This window comes from Pteronotus mesoamericanus, unplaced genomic scaffold (genome assembly GCF_021234165.1).
Source record: "Pteronotus mesoamericanus isolate MK-2021 breed Mesoamerican mustached bat unplaced genomic scaffold, CSHL_Meso_final contig_101, whole genome shotgun sequence".
In the NCBI taxonomy this organism is placed as follows: Eukaryota; Metazoa; Chordata; class Mammalia; order Chiroptera; family Mormoopidae; genus Pteronotus; species Pteronotus mesoamericanus.
In genome coordinates, this window is record NW_026555001.1 from 22,051,597 (window position 1) to 22,078,357 (window position 26,761).

The window sequence follows — 26,761 nt, forward strand, 5'->3', positions numbered from 1 at the left end:
TAATGCTGGTGCCTCAGGTCTTACTTTGAAGAAGTCAGATGCAGTGTGAAATTAAGATACAGAGCAGACCTTGTAAAAAAAATGAAGCAGTCAGTCTGGCCTACCTATAAGAAAAATGTGATATGTGGAAGTGTCTTTATAACTGCATAGAATGTTTTAAAAATTATTTTACAAGACCCCACTTGTTACCTAAAAGGAAGGTTTTAGCCATTGATATACTAACAAAGTACAGTCAGTATTTTACAGATGGTAAAATGAAGGACTTTAAAACTTTTATTTTTTTCCTTTAAACTGGCCTTACATATTCTATAATTTAGAAACAGGATTATTTTCTAACATACCAATTGCTTTGTTACTAACACCAAAGATACAAGATCCTGAATCTTTTTGAAACAAGTAATATTTTTTATAAAGCTTTTTTCAACTTTACTTTGAAATATTACTCTACTCTTACCTTAACTGAGCGGCCAAAGGTGGTTTAATGCAAGCAATGACTTATTTAAAATAACTCCCCCTCCAAAAGATAGAAATGACTCCAGTATTTCCATTTCTTTCACGATTTCTTTATGGAGAAATAACAATAAATGGGAAATCTGAAAAAGCTGTTGTAAGAAAAATAAATAATACTTGTCATGATTCTGATTAAAAAGAATCTGAATGGGACTTTTTGTTTTTGGAGAAATTAACTCCCTTGGGCAAGGCTACATAGGAAGGTACAGGGCCTAAATGGACCTCAGGTCAGCTGGCTCCCAAGCTGCAGCTGTTCCCACTCTGGTCCAATGGTTCACCAGTAGCTAGCAGTGATATTCTGTAAAACAGACGAAAGAAATGAACACTTTCTAATAAAAACACTGTTCAGAGAATTCTTGTGCTTGTGCCCTCATGTAATAGCAGAATATTTAATTTTGACTATAGTATCATGAAATACTAAAACATTTTCTCTGCATTTTAACATTTTTCTTTGTATATTTATCCTAATGCTCTAACCGTTGGCTACTACTTAGCCTGCTTGATGGGACCATAGGTCAGTTGTATTGTATATTTCAGTTCAGTTATCTTTAAGACAGTAAAGCGACTTATTCAAAAATAACCTTTTTTTGTTTGTTTCAGGTGGATAATCCAGTTTCTGTTTTAACACAAGAGATGAGCAAGCAGTTTTTACAGTCTAAAAATGAGGGAGACAAATACAAAGTAAGGAGCACCAAGTAAATGTAACTTATTGAAAGAGCACATTCATAGGCTAAGCATATATTCTGGCCATCATTTTCATTCATACAATAAATATTGAAGTGTTTTTTATTAAGCCACCTTTTAACATAATATTGTAGGACTAATTTAGGAAATTGTTAAGTAAGATGGTAAATTAACATTACCAAAGATGTTAATTTTTTGGTAAATCCTTGCATCCACTTTTTGGCTTTTAATTCTAAGGGAGAAAAGAGTTATTTTCTCAAATTAATCTTAAGGAAATGCAAGGGAATAATTGGCCACTCATACACAATAACTTTTATACCTTAAATTATTTAAAACTTAAAAAGCTAACAAAATTGTGACTACTACTAAAACTTACAGTGTGACTTTTGAGTAGGTTTAAGTATTTCCTTTTCTTAAAATTTATAATGCACTAAGGTCAAACATACAAATGTTTTCTCTGTTTCCATAATTGCCTAAGAATGGGAGAATTAGTGAAAATAAGCTCTCACAATGGTATTACTATCACAGCAAAGTGTTTTCTTTTCATGGGCTTTTAAGAGCTTTTGCAAATGAGCCCTGGCTGATGTGGCTCAGTTGGTTGGAGTGTAGTCCCATGAACAAAGGGTCATGGGTTTGATTCCCTGTCAGGGCACATACATAAGTTGCAGGTTCATTCCCCCATCTGGACATGTACAGGAGACAGCCAGTTGATGTTTCTCTCTCACATCAGTGTTTCTCTTTCATCCTTCCTCACTTTCTTAAAAAAAACAAAAAGAAAAAAGAAAGAAAGAAAAGCCCTGGCTGATGTGCCTTAATTGATTGAATGCTGGCCTGTGAACCAAAAGGTCTCCGGTTCTATTCCCAGTCAGGGCACATGCCTGGGTTCCGGGGTAGGTCCCCGGTTTCGGGAGTGTGAGAGGCAACAAATTGATGTTTCTCTCACACATTGATATTTCTCTCCATCTCTTCCCCTCTCTCTAAAAAAGAAAAAAAAAAAGCAATGAAAAAAATGTCCTTGGGTGAGGATTTTTTTAAAACACAGCTATTGCAAATGAACATGTGGTCATGAACATATAGGTTAAGTAAACATAGAGCCTAAAATAGACATTTTTTTTTGTGCTTATGTGTATTTGCTTAAGTATGTTTTTCATGTCTTATTTACATAATTGGTCTAAAAGTGTTTTTTTTATAGTTCCACAGAAGTTTACAAACTCTTAATTGTGTTTTCTTTGTTGATGTAGTTTTTCATGAAAGCAACCCAGCTGGAACAGATGAAAGAAGATTATTCATACATTATGGAAACAAAAGAACGAACAAAGGAACAGATAAGTCAAGGAGAAGAGGTTTGTAAACACTTAATGCAGTTATTTTTGAGATCAAATTTCTGTAAGGTTTTATAAATGGTATTGTAAAATTATAGATCTATATATAGATATCCATCTATATAAAAGTAATAACATTTTAAAACACTATGAAGTATATGAAGTATGGTTTTTATATTCAGAGTATTAACTTTTACTTTTTGTTTTGTAATAATGTGTATGTACACGTTTTCCTCTATTAGACTATAAATTAAAGGACAGGGCAATATCTCACATATTTACCTCTTGATATATGACTGATTGGTTCTACAATAAGATATCACTAATTCCCAGTATAAGTAGCTTAAAATCTGTAATATTTCTTTTGATGGGAAAATAAGCAAGGCTTCAAGCTGATATTAAACATACTATGCATTCATAGTTGTATATGGTAGGTGACTCTTTAGTTACACAAATACAGTGATAACATTTATTAAGCTCTGACAGGCTGGTAGCAGCTGTCACATCAGCACTCCTAGCTTGGCAGCTGTGCAAATTTGCTTGACTTCAGAAGCCACTGAAGCCAATGGGACTTACTTAAGTTTGTTTTTACATCTGTGATATTTTTTTGTTCTTACACCTTCTTCATATTCCTGAATATCCAGCCTTCTGTTAGATAATCAGAAATCTTAAAAGTCGTAAGGTTTCTGTTTTAGCTGTTCATCCAGGAAATTAAATCTCACCAATTTTTGTGTGATTCTCTATCTTGTTCTTTTGTCATTTAGTCGATTTTATACAATCAGTTGAGCTTTTAGCAACTTCTTGGCTTGTTGTTTCAAGACAGAATTATATTAATGATTGACTCAGGTCAAATTTATTGGTTGTTACATTGATTTCAAGATTTTACTTCCAAGTTTTTGAGGAATGTATGTTAAAATTAAGTCTATAGTTGTATGGTTCATTAAGTGAAAACTCAAAAAGCAAGGATGAGCATATTTATTTTTACTTCCCACATCAGTCCTTCAAACTTGGAATATTTGGTAGTGGGCAAGGAGGTACTATGGACCACAAGACTAATACAGAGCACACTTTTCTGGAGTTTCAGTGTTGTTATTGGGTTGGCCAAAAAGTCCTTATGGTTTTTTCTATAAAATGAAAGACACATTTTTCATTTTCACCAATAATTACTGATTTGGATATTTTGAGTGTGTCGGCTGTCCCCTGCATGGTGTAACATTGATTGAGATCAGTTAACGTCTTGATTTGATCGCTGTCAACTTCAACTGATCTGTCTGACTCTGGAGCACGGTCCAGGGAGAAATCTCCAGCATGAAACTTTGCAAGCCACTTTTGACATGTTTGATTAGTCACGGCACCTTCTCCATACACTGCACAAATCTCTTTTAATGTTTCAGTTGCATTTTTGCCTTTCTTGAAATAATAAAGTGCAATATGCTGAAAATGTTGCTTATTTTCTTCCATTTTCAATATTAAAATGACTACCCAAAAATTCACCAATTTTGATAAGTTTTTTAAAAACGTACTCTGATATGACAGCTGTCACAATACAGTCTAACAAAATCGTTTCAAATGAAGTTAAAGCCAACTAAGTGCTACTAGAGTCATCTTAAGGAAAAAACCAAATGAACTTTTTGGCTAACCCAACATTAGGGAAAGGAAATATTTGCGTGTCCTTGATCTATGTTACATTTATTATTTTAAAAATAATAAATCAGGACTTTGAAAAACTTTGCTTTAGACAGCCTGGGGTTAAATACCCACTTTCTTCATGGTATACTTTGTCATCAGCAATCTAAGATATTTTGATTTTGAAGTTTAAGAAGTACTTCCCTATATTATGTAGCTGAGTTCCTTATACAGAGTATGCACATCATAAGAACTTCTTTTTCTAGTTAATTAAATGCCCTATATTGCTGTACTGAAAGAGTAAATGTGGAGAGATCAATAAAGAAGGTGTTTGTCTAAAATGATGATGATGTAAAGTAGGATAGTGGCAACAGCAATGAGAGAAGGGTTTTGAAATGATTTGGGCAGACGTCATGTAGTACAAGGAGTAAAGCTGAGTCAGAAGAGACATCAAGGGTGGCAGAATGACATCTGCATTAGTGACCCGAGCAGTAGAGTAAGTTTCTTAAGATGGGAAGCTTGGGGGGAAGAACCAGTGTTTCGTTGTTCTTTTTTCTTTTGAGAAAGATGAATTCCATTTTGAACAAATTAATTTTGGAATGCTTATAAAGCGTCCAAATAGAAATGTGAAGTGGGAAGTTGGGTGTATGAGTTGGGCACACAAGAGTCAAGTCTGGCCTCAGTAACAGTTGGGGGTCATTGGTACGTTGTTGGTATCCAAGCCGCAGATAATGCCTGAGACTGAGGAACTGAAGAAAGTGGGCCCAGGGCAGGGATGAGCTTAGAAATGCTGTGGAAGTCATAGAAGCCAAGAGAAGGAAGAACTTGAGAAGGAAGTAGTTACGACTGTACCGAGTGGGCAGACACCACAAGGATTGACGAGTAGGCCCCTGCGTTTAGTGACATAATCTCCTTAGATGTCCGTGGCAAGACAGGTTTCAGTAGTGGTGAAAACAGAAGCCAGATTCGTGGGGCTAAAAATGTGAGTAAATGGCAGAGAGAGAGAATTTTCATGAAACATGGATTGAAGGAGGAGTCCTTTAGAGGGGGAGATGGTGCCCAGGGGTGGATAAGCGGTGGTTTTGTTTGTAAGTGGGAAAGACAAGGAAAGATTTAAATATGATAAAGGGAGGGGGTTAGTGAAGAGGATGAAGTGGAAGATGGAAAGATGCGATGACAGTTCAACAAACGGCGATCTGAGAAGGCAGAAGGGGATGACAGAATCCAAAGGTTAGGAAGGCGATGGGGACCAGACTCAAGGATAACGAAGCCACCTTTTTTGTCGCAGCTGCAGCAGCAGCAGCAGGAGATGACTGCGTTAGATTTATAGATGAGGTAATTGGGAGCTGGAGGACATGTCGTTCTAATGGCTATTAAATTTTCAGAAGTAGGAGGCAGGGGGAATGCATGAGGGATTAGTGTGGTGGGTGTATGAGGTTTGAAGAGAGTAATGATAGAATGAAATAATCCTGGAGAATGAAAAGTGACTTGGATGGGCAAACACAGGTAGATGAACAGTGTAAGATCCTACTGAATGTGTAAGCATGGATGAAGGGCAGAGGCTGTCTACCCACATGTACAGAGTATAAAGTCTGGGAGCCACTTCAGAAGCTGTTTTAATGTCATATTTAATATTTGATGATTTTGTTTATTAATCATTAAGAGAGAACTTGGATAAGAAAAACTATATCTTATTTGAGTTTTGGAAATAAATTTCTTCTGAGCTTTCACTATGTTTGGAATGGGCATGGGGTGTATTTTGCCCAGAAGAACATATCAGTCTGTGAATCAAGTATGGAGTAGAGAGGAAATAGTAAATGCTTGTGATTTGTCTATACTTGAGTTGTCTTAACCTTTTTATTCCTTTGTTGTTCTTCATCCGATGAGTATTTGAATGTTTTTATAGTGTAGAAATTAACAGAATTATTGCACCTAATAAAATATACCAAAGAAACAAAAATATTTTTAGTTTCACCTTAAAGAAATCATTTCCTACCAAATCTTTTTTAGTACGTATTTAAGCAGTGTATTCAAAAGAAATACATTTGTAAAAAGCCTTGTCTTCATGTTAGTAAGAAATATATCCTTTTTGTTTTAAAGCGACTTATTGAACTGAAGCGCCAGTGTTTAGAGAAAGAAGAACGTTTTGAAAATATTGCTGAATTAAGTACAATGAAGACTAACTTAGAATATTTGAAACATGAAATGGCTTGGGCAGTGGTAATTTTCACTTAATTATTTATTCACATATATTTGTATTGTACAGAGTATGTGGGTTGCAGAGTGATTTGCTATATTATTTCTTTTTAGGTCAATGAAATTGAAAAACAATTGAATGCTATCAGAGATAATATCAAAATTGGAGAAGATCGTGCTGCTAGACTTCAAAGGAAACTGGAAGAACAGCAGGTAATTATAGTTTTTTTATTGCAGATTTAGTAGGTTGAATCATGAGATTGCTGATATTAGACTATTTATGACCTACAAAAGTAGCATTTTCAACCTATATGTTTATCTGGTTTGACTTTATTACTCAGGTGAAGCCAACCTAAATTTTTGTTCAAGGACTAATGTGGAACTCTCTTTTAAAAAGAGTATGCTATTTCAATGTTATCAGCCTATGGAAACTAACGCAGAAGAATTCTTAAATTTGTACATGTGGACAGCGGTACTTTTTTTACCGACTAGAAATGCTAGAGTTGAAGCTTTTACTTTTGGGTTCATTAAGGAATAGAAACATGAGTTGAGGAATAAAAGAGTGCTGGGATAATATTCAATTAGAACATTAAAGTTAAGTGCCATATAGTACAAGACTTCAGAACTGAACATGGAACTTGCAGAGAATGGAGTTTTAGGGCCCAGAACTGTCAGAGGATTTCATATGGGTAAAACACTTATAGGATAAGTTGTTAGATCTGATAGGGTTAATTTCAGCTTGAGATCTAAGAGCCCAGGTAGAAAGGATGTCATTTATCTAAGATTCCGGAGTCTTCCACTTGGGCCTAGAGATAGAAGTTGGTTGAGTGTTAAATAAAGGCAGTCATTTTCCATTGTGGACCTTTCCACCATATAGCAGATCCATTCTTTATACTCGCCTTTTCATTTGTTTGTATGCAGCTGTATTGAGATAAAATTCATATACCATACAATTCACCCATGCAAAATTTACACGTCAGTGGGTTTTTAGTATGTTCACAAGGGTGTGCAGCCAGCCGTGGCGTTCCTTACACCGTCATACCAGAGGTCGGGCTCCCAGCTTTTTCTTTTTGTACAGAACATTCTTCTCCCTCACCCGGTACTCAGTGTATCTGACTTACCTCTGAGTATTTTGTTTTACTTAGGATTTGCCCCCAAAGCTTGGGTGTAGTATAGGATGTAATCTTTCCTGACCTGCTTTTTTTCTGTATTCCTCTAAGTTAAGCCAATATGTCTTTTTCTTTCAAGGGTTGTGACATTAATCCATCAAAGGTGATAGATGAGTACGTAAAAATAACAAATGGTAAAGGTAGCCCGTTTACTTAGTGATCTCTAGGTTGAGTTTCTTACTCCCTCTTCAGGTAGTAAATGGAAGTTCAACCCCAGCCACTCGTCTCACCTCTCGTTTTCATTTCTGAGAGAATATTCTGAAATTGTCACTATTCTTCTCGGCCTCATTTGTTAGCTTGTCATAGGGAAAAGCCTTAAGTTACTTTCCTCTTTATTCACCAGTATAAAAATGGAGTCCAGTCTGAACAATAGATGGCTTATTACCTTTTTTTTTTTTTTTTTTTTTAAATGTGGGAAGGAGAATCTTGAGGTTGGGTGATATTTACATCTGTCGGTGTCTGTTCCACTTTAGCTGAGCACTGTATGTAGTAAGTGGTTAATTTCTTGACAGTAAGCACTATCTAATTTTATATTTATGTCCTTCTTACTCTGTCTTACATAAAACCTTTCCCATAATATATGCTTCGTTATTGATTATAGAATGATTATTGAATAGACAGCTTCTGAGTAGTGTCTAAAGCAGACTTTAAACTTGTTTAAATATCCTGTCTATTGACAGTTCCATAATCTATATCTTCTATTCAAAACTTTATCCTCAAAATTTCATTCAGATACATGTTTTCACAGCTTTACATGCATTTTGCACTTTAAACTTAGCATGTCTCATTGCATAGCTGTGACAGAGACAATATGACTCACAAACCCTGGTAGACACTGTCTGGCTTACTCAAGAAAAAAGTTTGCTGATCCCTGGCCTAAATTGTTCTTGTATTAGCCCCTTCTAATCCATTCCCATTGTCAGTTCCCCATTCTGGCCCCTAATTATTTTTGCCTCAGAATATATATTAACTTCTTACTGAAATCATTTCCTTTAATTTTTCCCTCTACTTTGTCTTCCATGTGCTTCCAAAGAGACTTATTGTACAGATTTGGTTATACCTTGTCTCCCTGTATTGAGAGGGTTAAGTTGTTAGCTGATCATTGTGGAATTTAAGACATGTGTACCCTGTCAAGACCTTGTACCTTGTACCTTGTACCTCATCTCTCACCACTACCTTCTCAGTTTAATCTCCAGAGTATTCATAATTCTTAAAGTGGGCATTAATCCCTTTCTGCATGCTTTTCCATCTGCCTCTATCACATTTCCCCAACTTTTCTCCCAGTGCATTTTGATGAATCTTTCAAGCTTCAGCTCAAATGCAACTCCTTCTTTGAAGGCATGCCTTTCTTTTTCTGGCAAACCTATGGGTTTTTTCTCTATGCTTCTACAATTATAAATAAACATACCTGACTTCAGCATTATCGTATTCAAACTATAGAATCAGTTTGCATGCCTATTCTCTGCTACAGTTTTGTGTGTGTATGTGTGTGTGTCTCTCTCTCTGTGTTACTTGAAAACAGTTGTTATAGCATCTTTGTATCCCCAGAAGATAGTTCATTTGTTGGAAATGTGGAATTAAAATTTAATTACATTTTAGTATTTTATATAATTGTGTTTACTTGCCTGATGTCTTGAGTTTATTTAGAGTGAAATTAAGCTTATTATTGGGTTGTGCCCATCTATTAATGGGCAATGATTAAAAATATAAATTGCTGCTGTATAATAAATATCTGATAGTGAATATCTTGATAGCAAAGTGAACAAAATATTTCTTGCTTTTCACATACACATTTTTCCCTGTAATTTTAAATTCCTAATTCTTTTACTATCTTCTCAACTTTTTTCCAAAGATAAAAGAAATTCCACATAATCTGGGGAGTGGGAGGGGAATGGCAGTTTTTAAAAACTACCTCAAGTAGCGATCACTACCGGCAGCTGTTTCTTCACTTTCTCTTCTGCAGTCACAGTCACTTTCAAAAAGTAAGATCCTTGCTAAACCACAGAGAGACAGCCCCTCTGTGACTGGCGTTCTAAGGTTTGCAGTGAATCTTACCAAATATCAAAGGTGCTCTGTTTTGAAAACGTGTATTTTGTCTGAAGCTTTGATTAAGAGGCTTGAATGTCTGACAAGTAATTTTACCTATTCCCCTCAAAGTTGTAAAAACAACTTTGCATAATAAAATTCTAGCACTTAAGTGTTTGTGGGCTAATTGATATATGTAACATACTGATGCATAAAAATCTATCATTTTATTGAAGAAAAATAAAATATAACCAACAATTTTATTTTCTTAAAGGCTAGACTTAATGAAGCAGAAAATAAATATAAGGATATTCAAGATAAATTGGAAAAGATTAGTCAAGAGACAAATGCACGAGCCCCAGAATGTATGGCTTTGAAAGAAGACCTTACAACCAAGAAAATGGCCTATAATGAAGCTGAGGTGAGAGCAGTTGGCCAACCTGGAATATTAAAAACTGCATGTCAAATAGAAACACTGTTTGTTCATTTTTTAAATAGAAGTTTTGTAATTGTGTAGAAATGTGTGCTCCTTCAAGACTAAAAAATGCAGTGGTTGCATTTGGCCATTTATGTACTTTATTTTAAAAATATATTCCTTAAAGTATATATACACATATGTGTGTGTGTGTATAATATATATATAATATATAGTATGTATATTATATATATTCCTGCTTATATTTGCCTCTGATTTGAAGACTTGGCAAAGTGGACTTGGATGGGATATTTATTTTTTTATTTCACTTAAGTGTGTCAAATTTTCTGTTAGGTTTTATATACCCGTTCCCTAAGTGAGTATAAAGCATTAAAGAAAGATGATGAACAGCTTTGCAAGAGAATTGAAGAACTAAAAAAAAGGTAAGATAGTTACTTTGCAGTTTTTATTGTTACCTCATTTTCTAACAAAGTATTCTAGGTGACATGCAGTACTGTATTTTCTGTATTATTGTTAAAGGAATTTTATCACATTGCTTTTTGTATTTGAAATGTTAGATTTTTCATTTAACATTCTCCACTTTGGATTATTTACTGTTAGTGCTGACCAGTCTTTGGAACCTGAGCGTTTGGAAAGGCAAAAAAAAATATCTTGGTTAAAAGAGAGAGGAAAGGCCTTACAGGATCAAGAAAACTCCATCAGCCAAGAGATCGAACAGTTTCAGCAAGCCATAGAAAAGGATAAGGAGGAATATATTAGAATTAAGTAAGTTTCAACATGCTTCAAATGATTTTTTCAATTACTTGAAAATCATATAATTTTGCTTTTTATATGAAGAGAGAAAACATGGGGGGGGTTTTGTTGTTTTTGTGTTTCTTCTACCTAAGGGATCTTTTAAAATCACTTTTTCAAGACTTCTTACACTTGTAGAGTTGGATAACCTCTGGAATGTATAGTCTGAGTCATTAATGCATCTTGTTTTTCATGCTAAGTTTTGAGGATTTCTGACTATTTTTCTCTAGTAACACAATTATTTTCAAATAAAACCATCTGCTTTTAGTCACTGGCATACAGGTGTTAAGGGAAAAGGCTGAATATTTCTGTATAACTATCACATATCTGCTCTGTTCTTCCACTTTTATTCTTTAGGAAAGAAGAATCAGATGTGAAGGAAACACTGATCTATAATCAGAGGCAACTGAAAGAACTGAGAGATAGTAAAACTGATCGACTGAAGCGATTTGGCCCTCACGTGCCAGCTCTCCTTGAAGCAATAGATGATGCTTACAGACGTGGGCAGTTTACCTATAAACCTGTAGGCCCCTTAGGTATTTGTCACTATTGAGTCAGGATATAAAAAACATAAGAAATAAGTTTTGTTTTCAGGAGAGGGTCTTTTGAGTCTAGTTTTTAAAACTTTTATCAAAGAGCTATATAATTATTGTGGACTTTCATTGTACATATTTTAAGAACTAGTGATGAGTCAACTTAAACTGTAACTTGTATTTTAAAGCATAAAATAGTTAAAAGAAAGAAAACTTAGGAATAGAAAAAGTAACTATAGGGTTGAATAATCGAAGTCTGATTTTTTTCTTAAATGAATGAATAAATGAACTAACTTGAATGTAACTGGTAAGTAGGAAAATCCGGTGACATCAGATATATTTGAAAGCACACTCACCACCTGAGTTTGTGTAACCTTTATAAAATGACTTTTTCTTAGTTTCTAAGGATGGACAACATCGTTTTTAAGTCCTCTTCCAACTGTAAAGTCTGGGGTTATTTAATTATCTCCATATATACATGAGATTTAAAAAACTCCATTGAATTCTAAGGAGTTATCTCTAATTCTATATATCATTAGATAAAAATGTGCTATAAATATAAACATGTTTTGTTAGTAAAGTACTGTGTTACTGTATAAGTACAGTATTATGTACTGTATTAAGTATTATAGCAATGTCTCTTTAAATATGTACCTCTATGCTAGGATCCATCTCAATGAATGAGGCATTTTTTCCCTGCTGTTAGTCTACATTTCCAATATTTAATCATTTCTAAAAAAATAATAACCTATAAATCTTTTGATTGATTGTCAAAACACCATTCAAAGGCTAGAATACTTACCAACTTACATAGAAAAAACACTTGATTTACATTAGAGTGGAACAGGTTTTTCTACAGGGTTGTGGGTTTTCTGCCTAGTAAAGTCAGTGGATATGTGGGATTTCCCATTCAGTTAAAGTAAGATTTGCAATACCATTTAAGCTGCTGTATATAAAACTACTGTAAAATCATTATGAACTATTATAGAAAGGCAGTTACGTTAATATTTTAAAGTAAGTATTTATGAGCCTTTTAATAAAATTTTCTCACTTTTAGGATCTTGCATTCATCTTCGGGACCCCGAACATGCTTTGGCTATTGAATCTTGCTTAAAGGGACTTATGCAAGCCTATTGCTGCCATAATCATTCTGATGAAAGAGTACTGCAGGCACTGATGAGAAAGTTTTATTTACCTGGGACCTCGCGGCCACAGATCATAGTTTCTGAGTTTCGGAATGACATGTATGATGTAAGACACAGGTAAGGCATCAGGAATTAAGCGCTGTTTCTGGTTTTCTTAAATCACATGCCAGATTACAAAGAATTAAAATATTTTTATTTTAACCATGTCTGCACTGCTGATTTGTAAAACTGTATCAGGCCCCTTTAATTTCAGATAGATAGGAAGGATGCTCCCCACCCTCGAGGTCCCTGCATGAGGGCTGTTGTGGGAGACAGTAGAGTGAGCTAGAAGTGGTGTGGCTCAGAAATTGTGCTGCTGAGGGAAATGGTGCAGACCCAACCAAAGGAAGAAGGGGGTGTTCAGGAAGAACTTGGGCACTCGTGGTTCATGGTGCTTCAGAGGTTCCGTAAAGAGCTGTCTGTGAATGTCTCTGAGGAACCTAGCAAACCTTTTTCAAGGCACGCAGTACCTAAACGGGCCTCTTCAGTAGCTGCTGGCTGCCTCGCCACTTTCCTTCTAAGTACGTACATGTTTTCTAATTTATTCTCTGTTAGCTGTGATAAAATTGGATTACAAGGTGTAGTTGTGATTGAGATGAGGGAGTAATTAAATGTTAGTAAGTAGGTTAGGGAAGAAATCAGAGGAGAGAGGAAAAATGATTAGTCCTCGAACTAATGAGTTTGTTAAATGCCTTCTAGGCAAATAAAATTTTATGTGCAAAATGCATAGAGGCATGACATCATGAATTATTCTGCAAAAAACGGCACTGGCATTATAGATAGTATGGAGTAGATTAAAGGTGATTTAGGAGAAAACCAGTAACCCTTGCTCCTTGAATGTAAGAGAAGGAAGAGTTGAGTATGACTGCTAGGTTTTCAGCTGGAGTCACTACCCAACAGATGGGCCAAACAAAAAAATGGACTTGTCAAAAAGTAGTTAAGTCCTCTTTTGGAATTGTTGATTTTTAGCTTTTATACTAGAAATAAGGATTGGGAGCTAAGAGTGTTTTCTGTGTCTCCATGAGAATTTGACCTTAATGTAATTTCTAGTTTGATCCCTGGTTTCTAAAACCTTGTAGAAGTGGTATTTCAGCTCTGCTACCAGACAGCATTGCCATGGTAACAGTGACCCCGACAGGTTAGTTGCATCTGGAGTGGGAGAATGTCCTGTAGACATTCAAATTTCGTATGTGTGAAAGCCAGTCTCCTGATTTCTCCCAAAACCTGTTCTTCCTAGTGTCTTCTGCATCTTCATTTTCCAGTTTTTTAAGCCAAGCCCCAGTCATTTTTGACTCCTCTCTGCCACTCCACATCCTAATGGCCTAACTTCAAAAAATGCTCACATGCGCGCGCACGCACGCGCGCGCACACACACACACACATATACATAGGGTTTTATATCTCTCTATATATGGAGGTGGGGAGACAGAGCTCTAAACGCTCCTGCGGGGACCGCCCTGGTTCAGGCCAGTATCCAGCCTCACTTGAGTGATGCAGTGGGCTCGTTTTCCTGCGCCTGCTTCCCTGCCACCCCCGCCCTCAGCAGTGAAGCCAGAGTGACATCAGGTCGTGTCCTTCCTCTGCTCAGAGCACCAGGCACATTCCCATCCTGCTTAGGCCTTGCCGCGACCTCTGGGACCTCGCGAAGCTCTCCTGCTCTTGCGGCAGCCCTCCCCGCCTGCTCTGTCCACCAGAGCGCCCTGGCCCCCTGGCTTCCCCATCACACCTGTCAGGGCCCTTGCAAATGCTGTTCACCTGGCCCAGAATTCTCTTCAGGGTGCCAGTGTGATGCTCTCATTTCCTCAGGTGTCTACCCAGTGTCACCTGCAACGGTTTTTGTGTGGAAAGGCACTGAATCACTTTTTTCTTTATTCTCTGTCTCCCTTCAGTATAATGCCAGCTCCATGGTGAGAAGGATATCGTGTGTTTTATTTATTCCTGTCTCATCCTGTGAACATAGTAGGTGCTCAGTAAATGTATGTCAAATTAATGAATGAATGGAGTGGGGGGAAAGTAGGTTTAGTTTACAGTTGTTTGTATGGAAAATAATACAATAGTAAATAATACAAGAAGAAACTGTTTCGCCTACTCACAGCTGTAAAACTACTTTTGCCCCACCCTATATATAAAAGGGTACTTTCATTGTTTAGAACTCTAGGACGAGGAAAGCACTAAGAATACCATGACCATTTTCCCATTAGTTATTCATTGCTCCTGTACCTACTATTCTTGGTATGTCCATTCTTCAGTGCTGTTAACAGCACAGATGTTTAAAATTTTAGTTGAAAGATTAAATGTCTCTTAAGGGAACCCAAATTACTATTCATAAGAATATCTATTTTCTCACATTTCCTCTGTCTTCCTAATAATCTGTACTTTAGTTTTTCTTGTCTCAGAAGGAAAATTGTTTAGCTTTTTAAAATGCGTTTTAATTAATTGACTTTTATATATATGTGTGATAGCATAGAAGATTTAAGGAAGGTGCAGTTATTATAATAGACAGCAGGGCATAATGTTTATCTGGGCTCCATATGTGTTGAATCACTGTGGTGTACACCAGAGACTAATACAATACCATATGCCAACTCTAATTTAAAAGGAAAAGACTCTGGGCTCTAGAGCTGAACTGCCTGGTTTAAATCTTAGCCCAAACATTTGGCTAGTTCTGTGACATTGGGGAATTTGTTAAACTCTGAAGCTTTCTCATATGAAAAAAAAAAAATGGAGAGAATACTACTATCTGTCTCATGGTTGCTGTAGGGATTAGGTGAGCATGTAATATTTGTATAACAGTGCCTATCATGTATCATAGAAATGTTTGCTAAATAAATAAAATTAACCTAATCAAATATTTTCAAATGTTATCAGATATTTTTCATTGCCTTATCATTATCTATCATCTACTTACTTGTTAATATATAGGTTTGTATATATATAATTAAAATTTGGTATTAATTCTTATATATTTTTGTCTCCTAGAGCTGCTTATCATCCAGATTTCCCAACGGTTCTGACAGCTTTAGAAATAGATAATGCAGTTGTTGCAAATAGCCTAATCGACATGAGAAGCATAGAAACAATACTGCTAATCAAAGTAAGACCAGATGCTTGCTGTATTTTATGTTACTTAAAAGTTTTCAGAACTCAAGTAGGTTATATAAATTCCTGGTCTCCTATATCATGGAGTTGTCGATGTTTCATCATTGTACTTTAACCTCATAGGAAAATCTATAGAATAATGTAGAGCTGGTGGTTTATATGTTTTCTGCCCCAGGGAACTTTATTACTTGTAGCTATTGTTCAAAAATAATTTCAACAATATGTTTTTTTAATGTATGACGCTATAAAAATTTTTCGTTGGTTCTTTCTTGATTGCCTGCCAAATATATTTTTTATTTACCCTTACAGATATAAATAATATTATCATTCTACTTTTTAAACAAGTACTTGACTTGATATTTTAAGAATCTATTTTCTTAAAAGTTAAAGTGATGTAAAATCAATATTTACTCTTTATCTGTATGTGCATTTTTATATACTTGTTGGATTCAGTCCCCATGCTGTGTTTTAGCTATTCGCATAAATTTGCTGGGAAGGAATAAGGAAATTTAAAACAGAATCTGTAATCAAGACAAACACAATAGTGTCTGTTTTTCTCATTAATGGTAACTGAGAAGTAATTGCACTGGTAGGCGTCATGTGTGTATTGCAAGTTCACATTGTAATTATCTGTGGGCTTGGCGCTCTCATATTTTAGAATGATGTGTGAAAGAAAACAATGAAGTTTTGTTGTAGAGGTCTATGCTGAGAGGCTGATGAGACCTCTGTTAAACCTAATTTCCCTCTTTACTTCCTCCAGGGCTTAAATATTTCTAGGCTTTTCCAACATATTTTAGTATCTTAGTCATTATTGGAATTTGCTATTCAGTTGCACCATTTCTAGGGTGTAAAAGTCCTTTAGAAAAAAATAAGATTTGTATGAACTGGTTTAAAGTTAATATTTTCATGTGAAAAGCTACTTAAAATAATTTTTCATTTTAAATGGATGGCAATAAAATTTATTTAAAAATAAAATGTATCAGTTTATCATAAAGCATTATTTACTGTGTTGTTTTAAACAATAGTTTTAATTCTTTGTATCTCGACTCGTTTTTTTTAAATTCTTTTATATAATTTTATGAAATTATTTTACTTGAATGTTTAAATAAAAATACTTGAATCTTAAAACAATGACAGGTAAAATTTTAAAATTGCGTGTATCAGAAATGCTTTGACACAACTTAAAGTGTATTTTTCCTATGTTGTTTTTAGAATAATTCTGTAGCTCGTGCAGTAATGCAGTCCCAAAAGCCGCCCAAGAATTGTAGAGAAGCTTTTACTGCTGATGGTGATCAAGTATTTGCAGGACGTTACTATTCATCTGAATATAAAAGACCTAAATTCCTAAGCAAGGATGTGGATTCTGAAATAAGGTTGGTGTCTAGTACAGCTTTGCTATATTATCTCTATTGCTTCCTTTGCAGTTCAGTTACTTTCATATTACTGTATTAGTGGTTACTTTATGAAGAATTTTGAATAATCTGTTTGGCCTTAAAAGATTAGTTAGCTGGATGTAGAACTCCAGGTGGATGGCTATTTTCCCATCATCACTTTGATAAGTGTTCTGGACTAAGAACACAAAGTGTGTTTCCGTGACCAGCTTGCTACCTGTCTGCCAGGAGATAAGGACCAGAAGTCCGAATATAAGTCAGCCACATGACTGTTGCGGGTAACCCACGATAAACATGCCTGTTGTTTAGTTCTGTGACTTCTGTCAGTGAGAGTGCAAGTGTGCCAGTTTACATTCTTACTCAAGTTCTATACTTTTTATTAATTTTTTAAAATTGATTTTCAAGAGAGAGAGGAATGGGAGCGAGAAAGAAAAACATCAATTTGTTATTCCATAATTATTATATGTACTTACAAAAGTACACATAAGGTGCAAAAGAAATGTGGGAGTAAACTCCTCAGACTAATAATAATCAGTGTGGTTATTGCTTTATACAAGATCATTTTTAAAAATTACCTGTGGCCCTGGCGGTTGTGGCTCTGTTGTTTGGAGCATCATCCTGTACACCAAAAGGTCAGGGGATTGGTCCCCTGGTCAGGGCACATCTCTAGGTTGCAGGTTCAGTCCCCAGTTGGGGCACATATGGGAGGCAACCAATCAATGTTTCTCTCTCTCTCTCTCTCTCCCCCCCTTCCTTTCTCTCTAAAATCAATAAATATCTTTAAAAAAGTTACCTGTAAACTTTTGGACTTTCAGAATACTGGAAGATTTTAATAAAATTTTCTGGGGTATGTTGTCCAAATTTTATTTTTTTATGTCTTTAAAACACGTTCTAAATGAGTACCTAATGTGCCAGGCCCTGATCTAGGCACAAGTGCAACAGGATACAAAGTACAAAATAATTCCTCTCCTCTAGTGGTATACTAAGGAGGAAGAGATAGACTATAAACAGGTGCTAACCAGGTCATATGGTGAGGAGGCACATACAGCCAAGTAAAGGGCTAGAGAGTCAGGACTGCTATTTAGGTAGGCTTTTTGCCAGGAACGTGTGTCTATCCCACACCAACAGCTCATACTTGCTGACCTGAGTTTTCTTACATATTTTACTTGGTAGCACGAAGTCCTTCACCATGTAGAAAGTAATTAAAACTAAGGAGAAACAGTATCTGCAAGTATGCAACAAAATTTGTTCTACCCAGAAAAAAAGAAGTTGTAAAATTTAGCCATTTTATTTATATAAGGTATATTGATTCATTAAATTTATTCTACATATTCAGAAAAATGTTTAATAACAATATTCTTTGTTGGTTTTTACTTTAGGCTCTAAGTTTCAAAGTTTGTTTACTTGGTGAATTTTTTGCTATTTCTAGCAAAATGACTATTTGTTAATAAAAGTATAGATTATGTATGATAAAACATTTTTTTATTAAATCCTAAGAAGCCATCTTAAATTTTTGGCATCTGACCTCATTTTTGCCAGAAATACCCCAATTATTCTCCTTTCCTCATTTTTTAAATTTATCATTTATTCAGCTAACAATTATTGATGTTTTTAAATAAGATTTTATTTATTTACTTTTAGAGAGAGGGAGAGGGAGAGCAAAAGAGAGGGAGAGATGCATCGATCAAAAGAGAGGGAGAGATACATCGATCAGTTGCCTCTCGCATGCCACCAACTGGGGACCTGACCCACAACCCAGGCATGTGCCCTGACTGGGAATTGAACCAGTGACCTTTCAGTTCTCAGGCCAACACTCAATCCACTGAGCCACACCAGCCAGGGCTATTGATTATTTTTTACTTTTGAGAATTACAGCAAGGTAACACAGTTATACTATTTCATCAAGTTTAAAATGCTGTGTTATTTTATATATCAGTTTTTTTAAAAAGCTGCTAATTGAACCATGACTAAAAGATGATTTCGAGATGTTAAAGTGTGGGAAAATATGCATCTTACTGAAATATGACATACACTCTACGTCAAAGAAATTTCTCTTAACTGCCGAGCTGGTTCTCTTCCACCAGGCACACAACTTGGGGAGACAGGTGCTTGGGTTGGGGAGGCAGGAAAAGATCATTTCTGAAGACAGTAGCTACTGGCAGGAGGCCTGTGTGGCCTTAGCTTCTTTCTACTGTATCCTCCATCCCTTTGCATTGTCCCCGCCCCTTCGCTTTTACTGCCCAAACATTCAAAGCATTTATTCACCAGTAGTAAATGCTGAGTTGTCAATTTTCTCTTCTCATCCCCCTGTGCCTTTGTGCATTTCTTTCCACCCTCTCCCCTAGTTGGTCCTGCTATTGAAAACTTCAGACTACAATGCAACCATCACTTCTCCCAGACTCTCATGTCCCGTGGTACTATGGAAAAATAGTGTACTGTTCACAATTTAATGTTATGGTTTATTTCCTGATTTTTTTTCTTTTTTGTTTGAGTCCTTCATGTCTTAACTCTGTTTTTACCCCTACCATTCAGCGTGCACAACGACTGTCACACAGAGCGTATCACAGATACTTATTAATGAGCTAAGTAAAATTTGACTCCAGTTTAGATGTTTTTTGAAATCTGTATTTTCAAGTTATTAACTTGGCAGGAGTATTGAACTGGTTTGATTGAATAGGGTTTGCAAATAAGCTATTAAAAACAAGCTTTTCTTTGTGAAGATTTAAAGAACTTGTAATATTCAGAAATAAATTTAAAGTATTTTTATCCTCCCCTCTCTCAAGCCTTTTGGAGAACGAGGTTGAAAATAAGAAGGCCCAGATATTAAGTCTTCAGCACCATTTGTCTACCCTTGAAAAGGATATTAAACACAATGAAGAACTTTATAGAAGGTACCAACTACATTATAAAGAGTTAAAGGTATAAAAAAAAATCCGTCATTTTGTTTTTTCAACTTATCACTTACAAGCTATTTTTAAAAACTCTACCATTTATTTAGTTAGAGGAGTTCTCAAACTTTCTGGCCTCTGTACAGTCTTAATCGAGCTTTCACATATGTGGGTTTTATCTATCAGTACTTACATTGTTAAAAATTAAAATTTGAGAGTATTAGTTCACTTAAAAATAATAAATTATTCGTTAACATAGCTAATGTTCTTATGAAAAATAACTTCTCTTAAACCAAACCTATTTATTAAGAAGTTTGACATTTTTATGTTTTGTGGTAAGTATCTATTATCTGGCTTAATAGAACTCAGCTGAATTATCATGTCGGCTTCTGCAATCAGTCTGTGGCAATATTACATACACACCATAGAATTACAGACCTCCTGTACGCTCATGAGAAAATGATAGTAAAAATGGTGAATAATGTCCAAGTGTTTTTAGGAGACTAGACTTGACCTCATGAAAACCTGGAAGAGTTTGGGAAGCACCCAGGAGATACTTGAATTGTGCTTTGAGAACTGCTGGATTAGAGTAATCTTCCCATGACTTGAGTCTGGATATTTCAGAAAAATATTTTCTCTGTGGATTCAATATTGTCATCATTTGCAATGTGAAGATGGAGTACTTACATCTTTTTTGCGTAGGAATGGGTTACCAATGAGGGTGATCATGGCAGACTTAATACATAACTTACTTTGGTTCATTTAATAATAATGTGTCTTTGTCAAATACAGAATCCTTCTGTAACATAAAGAGTGTCTCTCTCTCTCTCTCTCCCTCTCTCTCTGTCTTTTCCAGGGCGTTTATTTTTTTATTTCTTTTTCTATCACTAAATTCTAAATACTTTCTTTCAGATGAAAATAAGAAAAAATATTTCTGAAATTCAGGAACTTGAGAATATAGAAGAACACCAGTCTGTAGATATTGCAACCTTGGTAAGATTCTTTTCCTCAATTTACTGTTATAAAGGACAAAACAGTAATTTAGTTTAATAGCGTCTGCTCTCCACTTTTTTTTTGGTTCGTAGGTCGATGCTCAAACCATTGAGCCACATCAGCCAGGGCTCCACTTTTTTTTTTAATCCTTTTCATGAGGGCTACTTTTTTATGATTGCTTTCTCCATTTACAGATAAGGTAGAAATTACCTGGTATATAGTCTTCAAGTTCCTTAATGTTTTAACTCTATAACTTGTATGCATAGTAATAGATTGTGTCATCCACTGCATGAAACAAAACTTTATCAGAGCTTAACTGTGCTCTTAAAATTAAAGTGGCATTTTAAATCAAACTGCTTAGCATGGTATTTTTCAGAGTTAATCAGTATCAATATTAATGATGATCTCTTAGTTGTAGTTGGCCTCTTTGCATTGTTTCTTTTTTTCAGGTGAATGGTTTTCATTCTAATGAACCAGATATTTGTTACTCGAATTTTTTTTCCAAACAACTGTTTATGATACTCAGCTGAGCTTCGCTCAGTTACAGTAAACAATAGATTAGATAAATTACAGAGTCTTACTGAAATAAATAAATATTAATTAGTGTCTGTGCTATAATGTATTAACTGCTGAGGGTATAGCAAGGAACCAGACAGATAAAATCCCTGCATCGGTGGAGTTTTACTCTCATGAGAATTTGTCTTCATTTTTTATTAGTAATCTTGTTTTCCACTTTTTATTTTCTGCTTTAATTCTTTTCATTGATAGACTTAAGTTTCTTAAAGGTATGGGCTATGTCTTATTTATTTTTGTTTACTCAGCCTCTAACCCATTGTCTGGCCAAGGTGGGTATTTATTTATATACACTATATTTTGAACAAAAAGTGAGTAGATAGAATAAAGATTATTACTTTTGATTATAATCTCAGGTACAATATACTTTTAACTTGCATCCTAACTGTTATCTCTTGTTATTTTTGAACCTGTTTATTTCTACTTCCTAACTCACCATTAAGAGTGTGAAAATATCCTGGTATTCTTTGAATTTGTCTTCGATCTGATTTGCCTATACCCAGTAGTTTCTCTTCTCAGAGTTGTTTTTACTACTTTTGTGTCCGATAACAAAGGTATTTTAATTAACTGTTTATGCTTTGTAAATGTAACCAGGAAGATGAAGCTGAAGACAATAAAAACAAAATGAAAGCAGCTGAGAAAAATATGGAACAACAAAAAGAAAAGATGGAATATCTTAAAAGTCTGAAAGTAGAAGCGGAAAGCAAGTATGATGCAATTAAACGGAAGGTTAATCAGCTATCAGAGCAAGCAGATCCACTTAAGGTATATATTACTGTTATTCTATATGTATCTTATGTTTCAGTTTTATATCTACAGTGTACTCACTAGATATTGCCCTGTCAGAATATATGGCTAAATGTAAATATAACCACATAAAAATAGGATGTAAACCAAATTTTCTCATTAGGTCTCTGAGAAATTAATTCTCCTGCTCATGCATGTATGAGAATAAATCGCCAAGTTTTTGTTTCTCCCAAAAGATTGTAGCCTTTGTTCCCTCTTCATTTTCTCATTTTCTTTTTTTAGAGCCAGAGCCGGGGACATCTTGTTTGTCTGCACTGCTTCTGTGCTTACCTGTTCTGTTGTCCACCTTTCCTTCCATAACCCAGGCCAAATTAAAACAAAGTGCTACCCAGTTCCTGTTTATGGGCATGTTTCAGTTATGTTCCAGCTTGAATTCTATTGGTATTTTAACACATGTTTTTTGAAATCAAATTGAGGGAAATAAAATTATTCAGTAGTTAAATTGTATAAATCTCCCCAAGTTCTTTATTAGCTTAGTTATCGATATTTTATTGTCATTATCATTTTTATAAATAGCTCAATTATTCTCAGAACTTCAAATTTTATGCATAAGACACTGAGAAGAATGAATTATATGTTTTAAGAGGAGTGGGGTATGTGATATCACTCTAACGTACTCCTTTTTTTTTTTTTTGCAGGAAAATAAATTACCCCCTGTGAATCAAAATGTATTTAGATATTTTTAAAGTTTAATAGAATTTGCATGTATAAAAAAATTTTAGCCTTTGTGTTTATTGGAAAATTTTAAAAATGTAATAATAAAGAGTTAAGAGAATACAAAAGGAAATTAGAGGGGTAGCTGTTTGTGGTGCATTTCTCTGTAGTTGCTATCCATGGCGCTGGGATTCCTGCCTGTCGCTTTAACCTAAGCTGGATTAATTTTTTCCTATTTCATAGAAGAATAAAAAATAGGAAAATAGACTAACTGATGAAGAAGAATATATAATTTAAATACTAAAGTTATGAGGAAGGGAAACATTAAATACTGAGAAAGACAAATAAGTGAGTAGTTGTTACAGGGAATAAGAATTTAAAAGACAAAGAGGTAAAAAAGAAGGCAAAATTAGCTTTTAAAAGAAAATAGAATAAGAATAAATAATACAAAAATTGCTAATAGACAAGGTAGAATTCAGAACTCAGGAATCAGAGCAGTAAAGTTACAACAAAGGTAAGATTAAATATTTTCTTAAATGGGTAAAGGATTGAACAGTGTGACAAAATCAAAATGGTGAAATATGCTAAAATGATTTAGAAAAAGAAAGATTAGTGCCTAAATTATTTATCCCAAACAGTTTGAAATTAAAAACAAGAAATGATGAAGAGTAAGCTGTGTTCTGTTCTTTTAGGGACCTCTAAGCTAAAGCAACTCCTGGAATTGGGAGTCCATAAATAAGTTCAAGAGCAGAAAATATGGGCAGAAGGCAGTAAGAATTCTTGATCTTAGCTCTTTGCCTTGGCTGCAAATAACTGAAAGCTAGGAGGTGAGTCCTTCAGTTAACCTGCATGCAATCAGCAAGTAGCCAAGAGGTTTTCCTTGGCAATGTCACATCACACAGCCATCAGTAACTATAGGACAAGCAGGGGTTGGCCAACAAAATAATTCCCGAGAAACTGCAGTCATTATCCATTAACAGCTTCTAGACATGATTTCTTGCTGTCAGGGCATTTGTTCATTTTATGACAGGGGTGGTGAAGAATAGAGTTGAAATATGTAGTCAGTTGCTGAAATCTTAGCATAGGGAATATTTTTCTCACTTTGAACAATTTATTTGCTTTTATTTTTATTGATTGATTTTAGAGAGAGAGAGGAAGGGGGAGAGAGAGAGAGAAACATCGATTTGTTGTGTCACTTAATTATGCATTTATGCATTGGTTGACTCTTGCATGTGCCCTGACTGGGGATCGAACTTGCAATCTTGGCATATTGTGGGCAACGCTCTAACTAACTGAGCCACTGGCCAGGGCCTAAATGGTTTACTTTTAATTACCGTGCAAACTAACAAACTAAATGCTTTAGTTGCAAATTAAACTTGTCGGACAGGGAGAGTGACTCCCATTGAGCGTTACTGGAGTAGGAGTGCTTTTGATACAGCTAATGAGAGTTTATTCGTATTGAGGGTAACTGTGCTCCTGAAATTCCAAGATTTCTTGTTGTATAGTTTTCAAAACTTCATAGTTAATGTAGGTTTATGTGAAACAAGTAGCAATTTATCCGGTGGTGCTGAGTAACTATAATTGGTTGTTTTGGTATCCAAGAGAATAAAATTTTTCAAGGATCCTGTCCCTTGGAGCATCTCAGCTTATTTTTTAAAGGCCATAACTTCTTACAGCTTATAAACACTGCAGGTTTAGGGCTGCATCAAAGTTTCATTTCAGACCTAACCCATCCTAGTCTTCACCCCAAAACCAGGATGAATGTCATTAACTTCTTTTTAACGTCTCTAGTTCTTTGTTTCACCATCAATAACATGAAATTAAATGAAATACTGTCTTGCTTTCTTTTAGTTTTAAATTTGATGGTACCCAGGACATTATACAAAGACAAATCAAACAGCCCTGGTAAATGTGGAGAAAGGAATTATTAAGATCTATAGTTCTTTTCCTTTTGTCTTGTAAGTTAAGTCTTTCCCTTTCCAAAAGTTGCTAGGAGGGAGGATTAACCATCACAAATGTGTCCAAATATGGTTTACCTCTTCAGTTCCCAAAAGCTAAATTGGTTCCCTAAAGCAAATGTGGGCCTATTTATTTTGACAGTTCTTACCAGAAACGATTAGAAAACAACCATTTTATTTTATAAGCTGTTCCAATTTCTAATTGTAATATCTCCTGCTATGGAAATTGCACCCATTTTTTTTTATTCTGTTTGAAGTAAAGGAACAGCTTATCTTCATCCTTCACGTAATAATGTTTTTATTTTTAATAGAACTCTTTTATAAAAGCTATATAATATCAAACATCTACTGTAGGTGGTATTTTTATCAGTATGAACAAGATAGAATAAGCTGTATTCTTAGGTTAGGAAATAGCCTAAATCTTTTGTTATATGAGGTAAATATTTTCAGTGTTTAGATACCCATTTTCCTTTTCAGGATATCTCTATACTGTCTTTCATGATGCTATTACTGCTATTTCGTTTGGTATTTGTTTCGTTCTCTGTTTATAACTGCAACTCTTGATGCTGAACGTGATCATTGTAGTATATATGATCAGTGCTAGGCTCAAAAAACAAACTAAAATCTAATTTGGGGGTTCTTAAATCAGGATCCTTTTTAAAACAGTTTCATTGTGATATAAGTGACATTCAGTAAATACACAAACGTGTATGATTTCATAAATTTTGACATGTATATATATACCTGTAAAACTTCACAATTAGAAAAAGGAACATATTCTTCATGCTCAAAAGTTTCCTCATAGCCCTTTGTAATCCATCCCTCCCTACTCCCTGCTCCTTATTCCCAAACAACCATTAATCTGCTTTCTCTTACTATAGTCTGCACATTTTCTAGAATTATATAAAATATAATTACACATTATGTACTCTTACTTTTGGAGGGGTTTGACCTTTTTCAGAACTTACCACACACTGTCTAACACATACCATATACTCTATGTTTTGAAAGAAAGAGTGAGTACAATAAACCGTTCTATTTGATAATGGTGATCATCCATATTTTTACCTGAATCATTCATTCCTTTTTATTGCCAAATAGCATTCCATTCTGTTTGATGTACCAGAGTTTGTTTATTCATTTACCTATTGATGGACATGTGTTTCCAGTTTTGGGCTATTACAAATAAATTGCTCTTCACATTTATGTTCATATATCAAACCAAATGAGCAAATTCTCTGAGAGTCTAAACTTATTTTAGCGGTCTTACAGCAAGAGCCATTTCAAAAATTGAGATTTGGGGATTCCAGACCTAAAATAAAATCTCCATGGTAGAGTCTGAAAATCTATATATTTTGTATTACGTCCAAATCAACTATAACGTAGTCAACTCGTAGATCATTGTTTGAGAAGGCTGCTGTAACTAATGACTGTGTGCATCCGGGGTGTCCAACCCATGGCCTGTGGGCCGCATTCAGCCAGGATGGCAATGAATGCAGCCCAATGCAAAGTCATAAATTTACTTAAAACATTATGAGATTTTTTTGTGTGTGATTACTTGTTGCAATGTATTTAATATGCGGCCCAAGACAACTCTTCTTCCAGTATGGCCCAGAGATGCCCAAAGGTTGGCCACCCCTGACCTTTCACCTGGCTGTCCCTCCTTTACGTCCTTGCAGGCTAACGTGACTTCCCACAGACTACTTTGTTTACCAAAACAAAGTTGGAAACACCATGATATATGGAGACTTCATATAAGAAGTTGAATATAATAATGTGACTTCTTAATTTTGGGAAACTCCTCACTTCTATTCAGACACATCTGAATACGAACTCTTAACATTTGTGAAGCAGCATAGTACTATCCGCTTTGTGGAGTTGTCAGTTAGTTTTATAGCTGTGCTGGTATTTTTTTTTTTAA

At 35.0% G+C, this 26,761-nt stretch overlaps 1 protein-coding gene across 2 annotated transcripts in view; it reads left to right on the forward strand.

Moving 5' to 3' along the window:
• SMC6 (structural maintenance of chromosomes 6) overlaps positions 1 to 26,761 on the forward strand; it is a 64,391-nt gene that overhangs the window by 20,523 nt on the left and 17,107 nt on the right. For both annotated transcript variants that reach the window (XM_054569454.1, XM_054569464.1), the window contains 14 exons: positions 1,111 to 1,191; positions 2,436 to 2,537; positions 6,243 to 6,362; positions 6,453 to 6,551; positions 9,807 to 9,953; positions 10,302 to 10,390; positions 10,569 to 10,733; positions 11,118 to 11,296; positions 12,351 to 12,555; positions 15,457 to 15,571; positions 16,789 to 16,949; positions 19,751 to 19,886; positions 20,768 to 20,848; positions 22,016 to 22,186. In XM_054569454.1, coding sequence (XP_054425429.1) covers positions 1,111 to 1,191; positions 2,436 to 2,537; positions 6,243 to 6,362; positions 6,453 to 6,551; positions 9,807 to 9,953; positions 10,302 to 10,390; positions 10,569 to 10,733; positions 11,118 to 11,296; positions 12,351 to 12,555; positions 15,457 to 15,571; positions 16,789 to 16,949; positions 19,751 to 19,886; positions 20,768 to 20,848; positions 22,016 to 22,186 — 1,851 coding nt within the window. The remainder of the gene's footprint in view (positions 1 to 1,110; positions 1,192 to 2,435; positions 2,538 to 6,242; positions 6,363 to 6,452; positions 6,552 to 9,806; positions 9,954 to 10,301; positions 10,391 to 10,568; positions 10,734 to 11,117; positions 11,297 to 12,350; positions 12,556 to 15,456; positions 15,572 to 16,788; positions 16,950 to 19,750; positions 19,887 to 20,767; positions 20,849 to 22,015; positions 22,187 to 26,761) is intronic.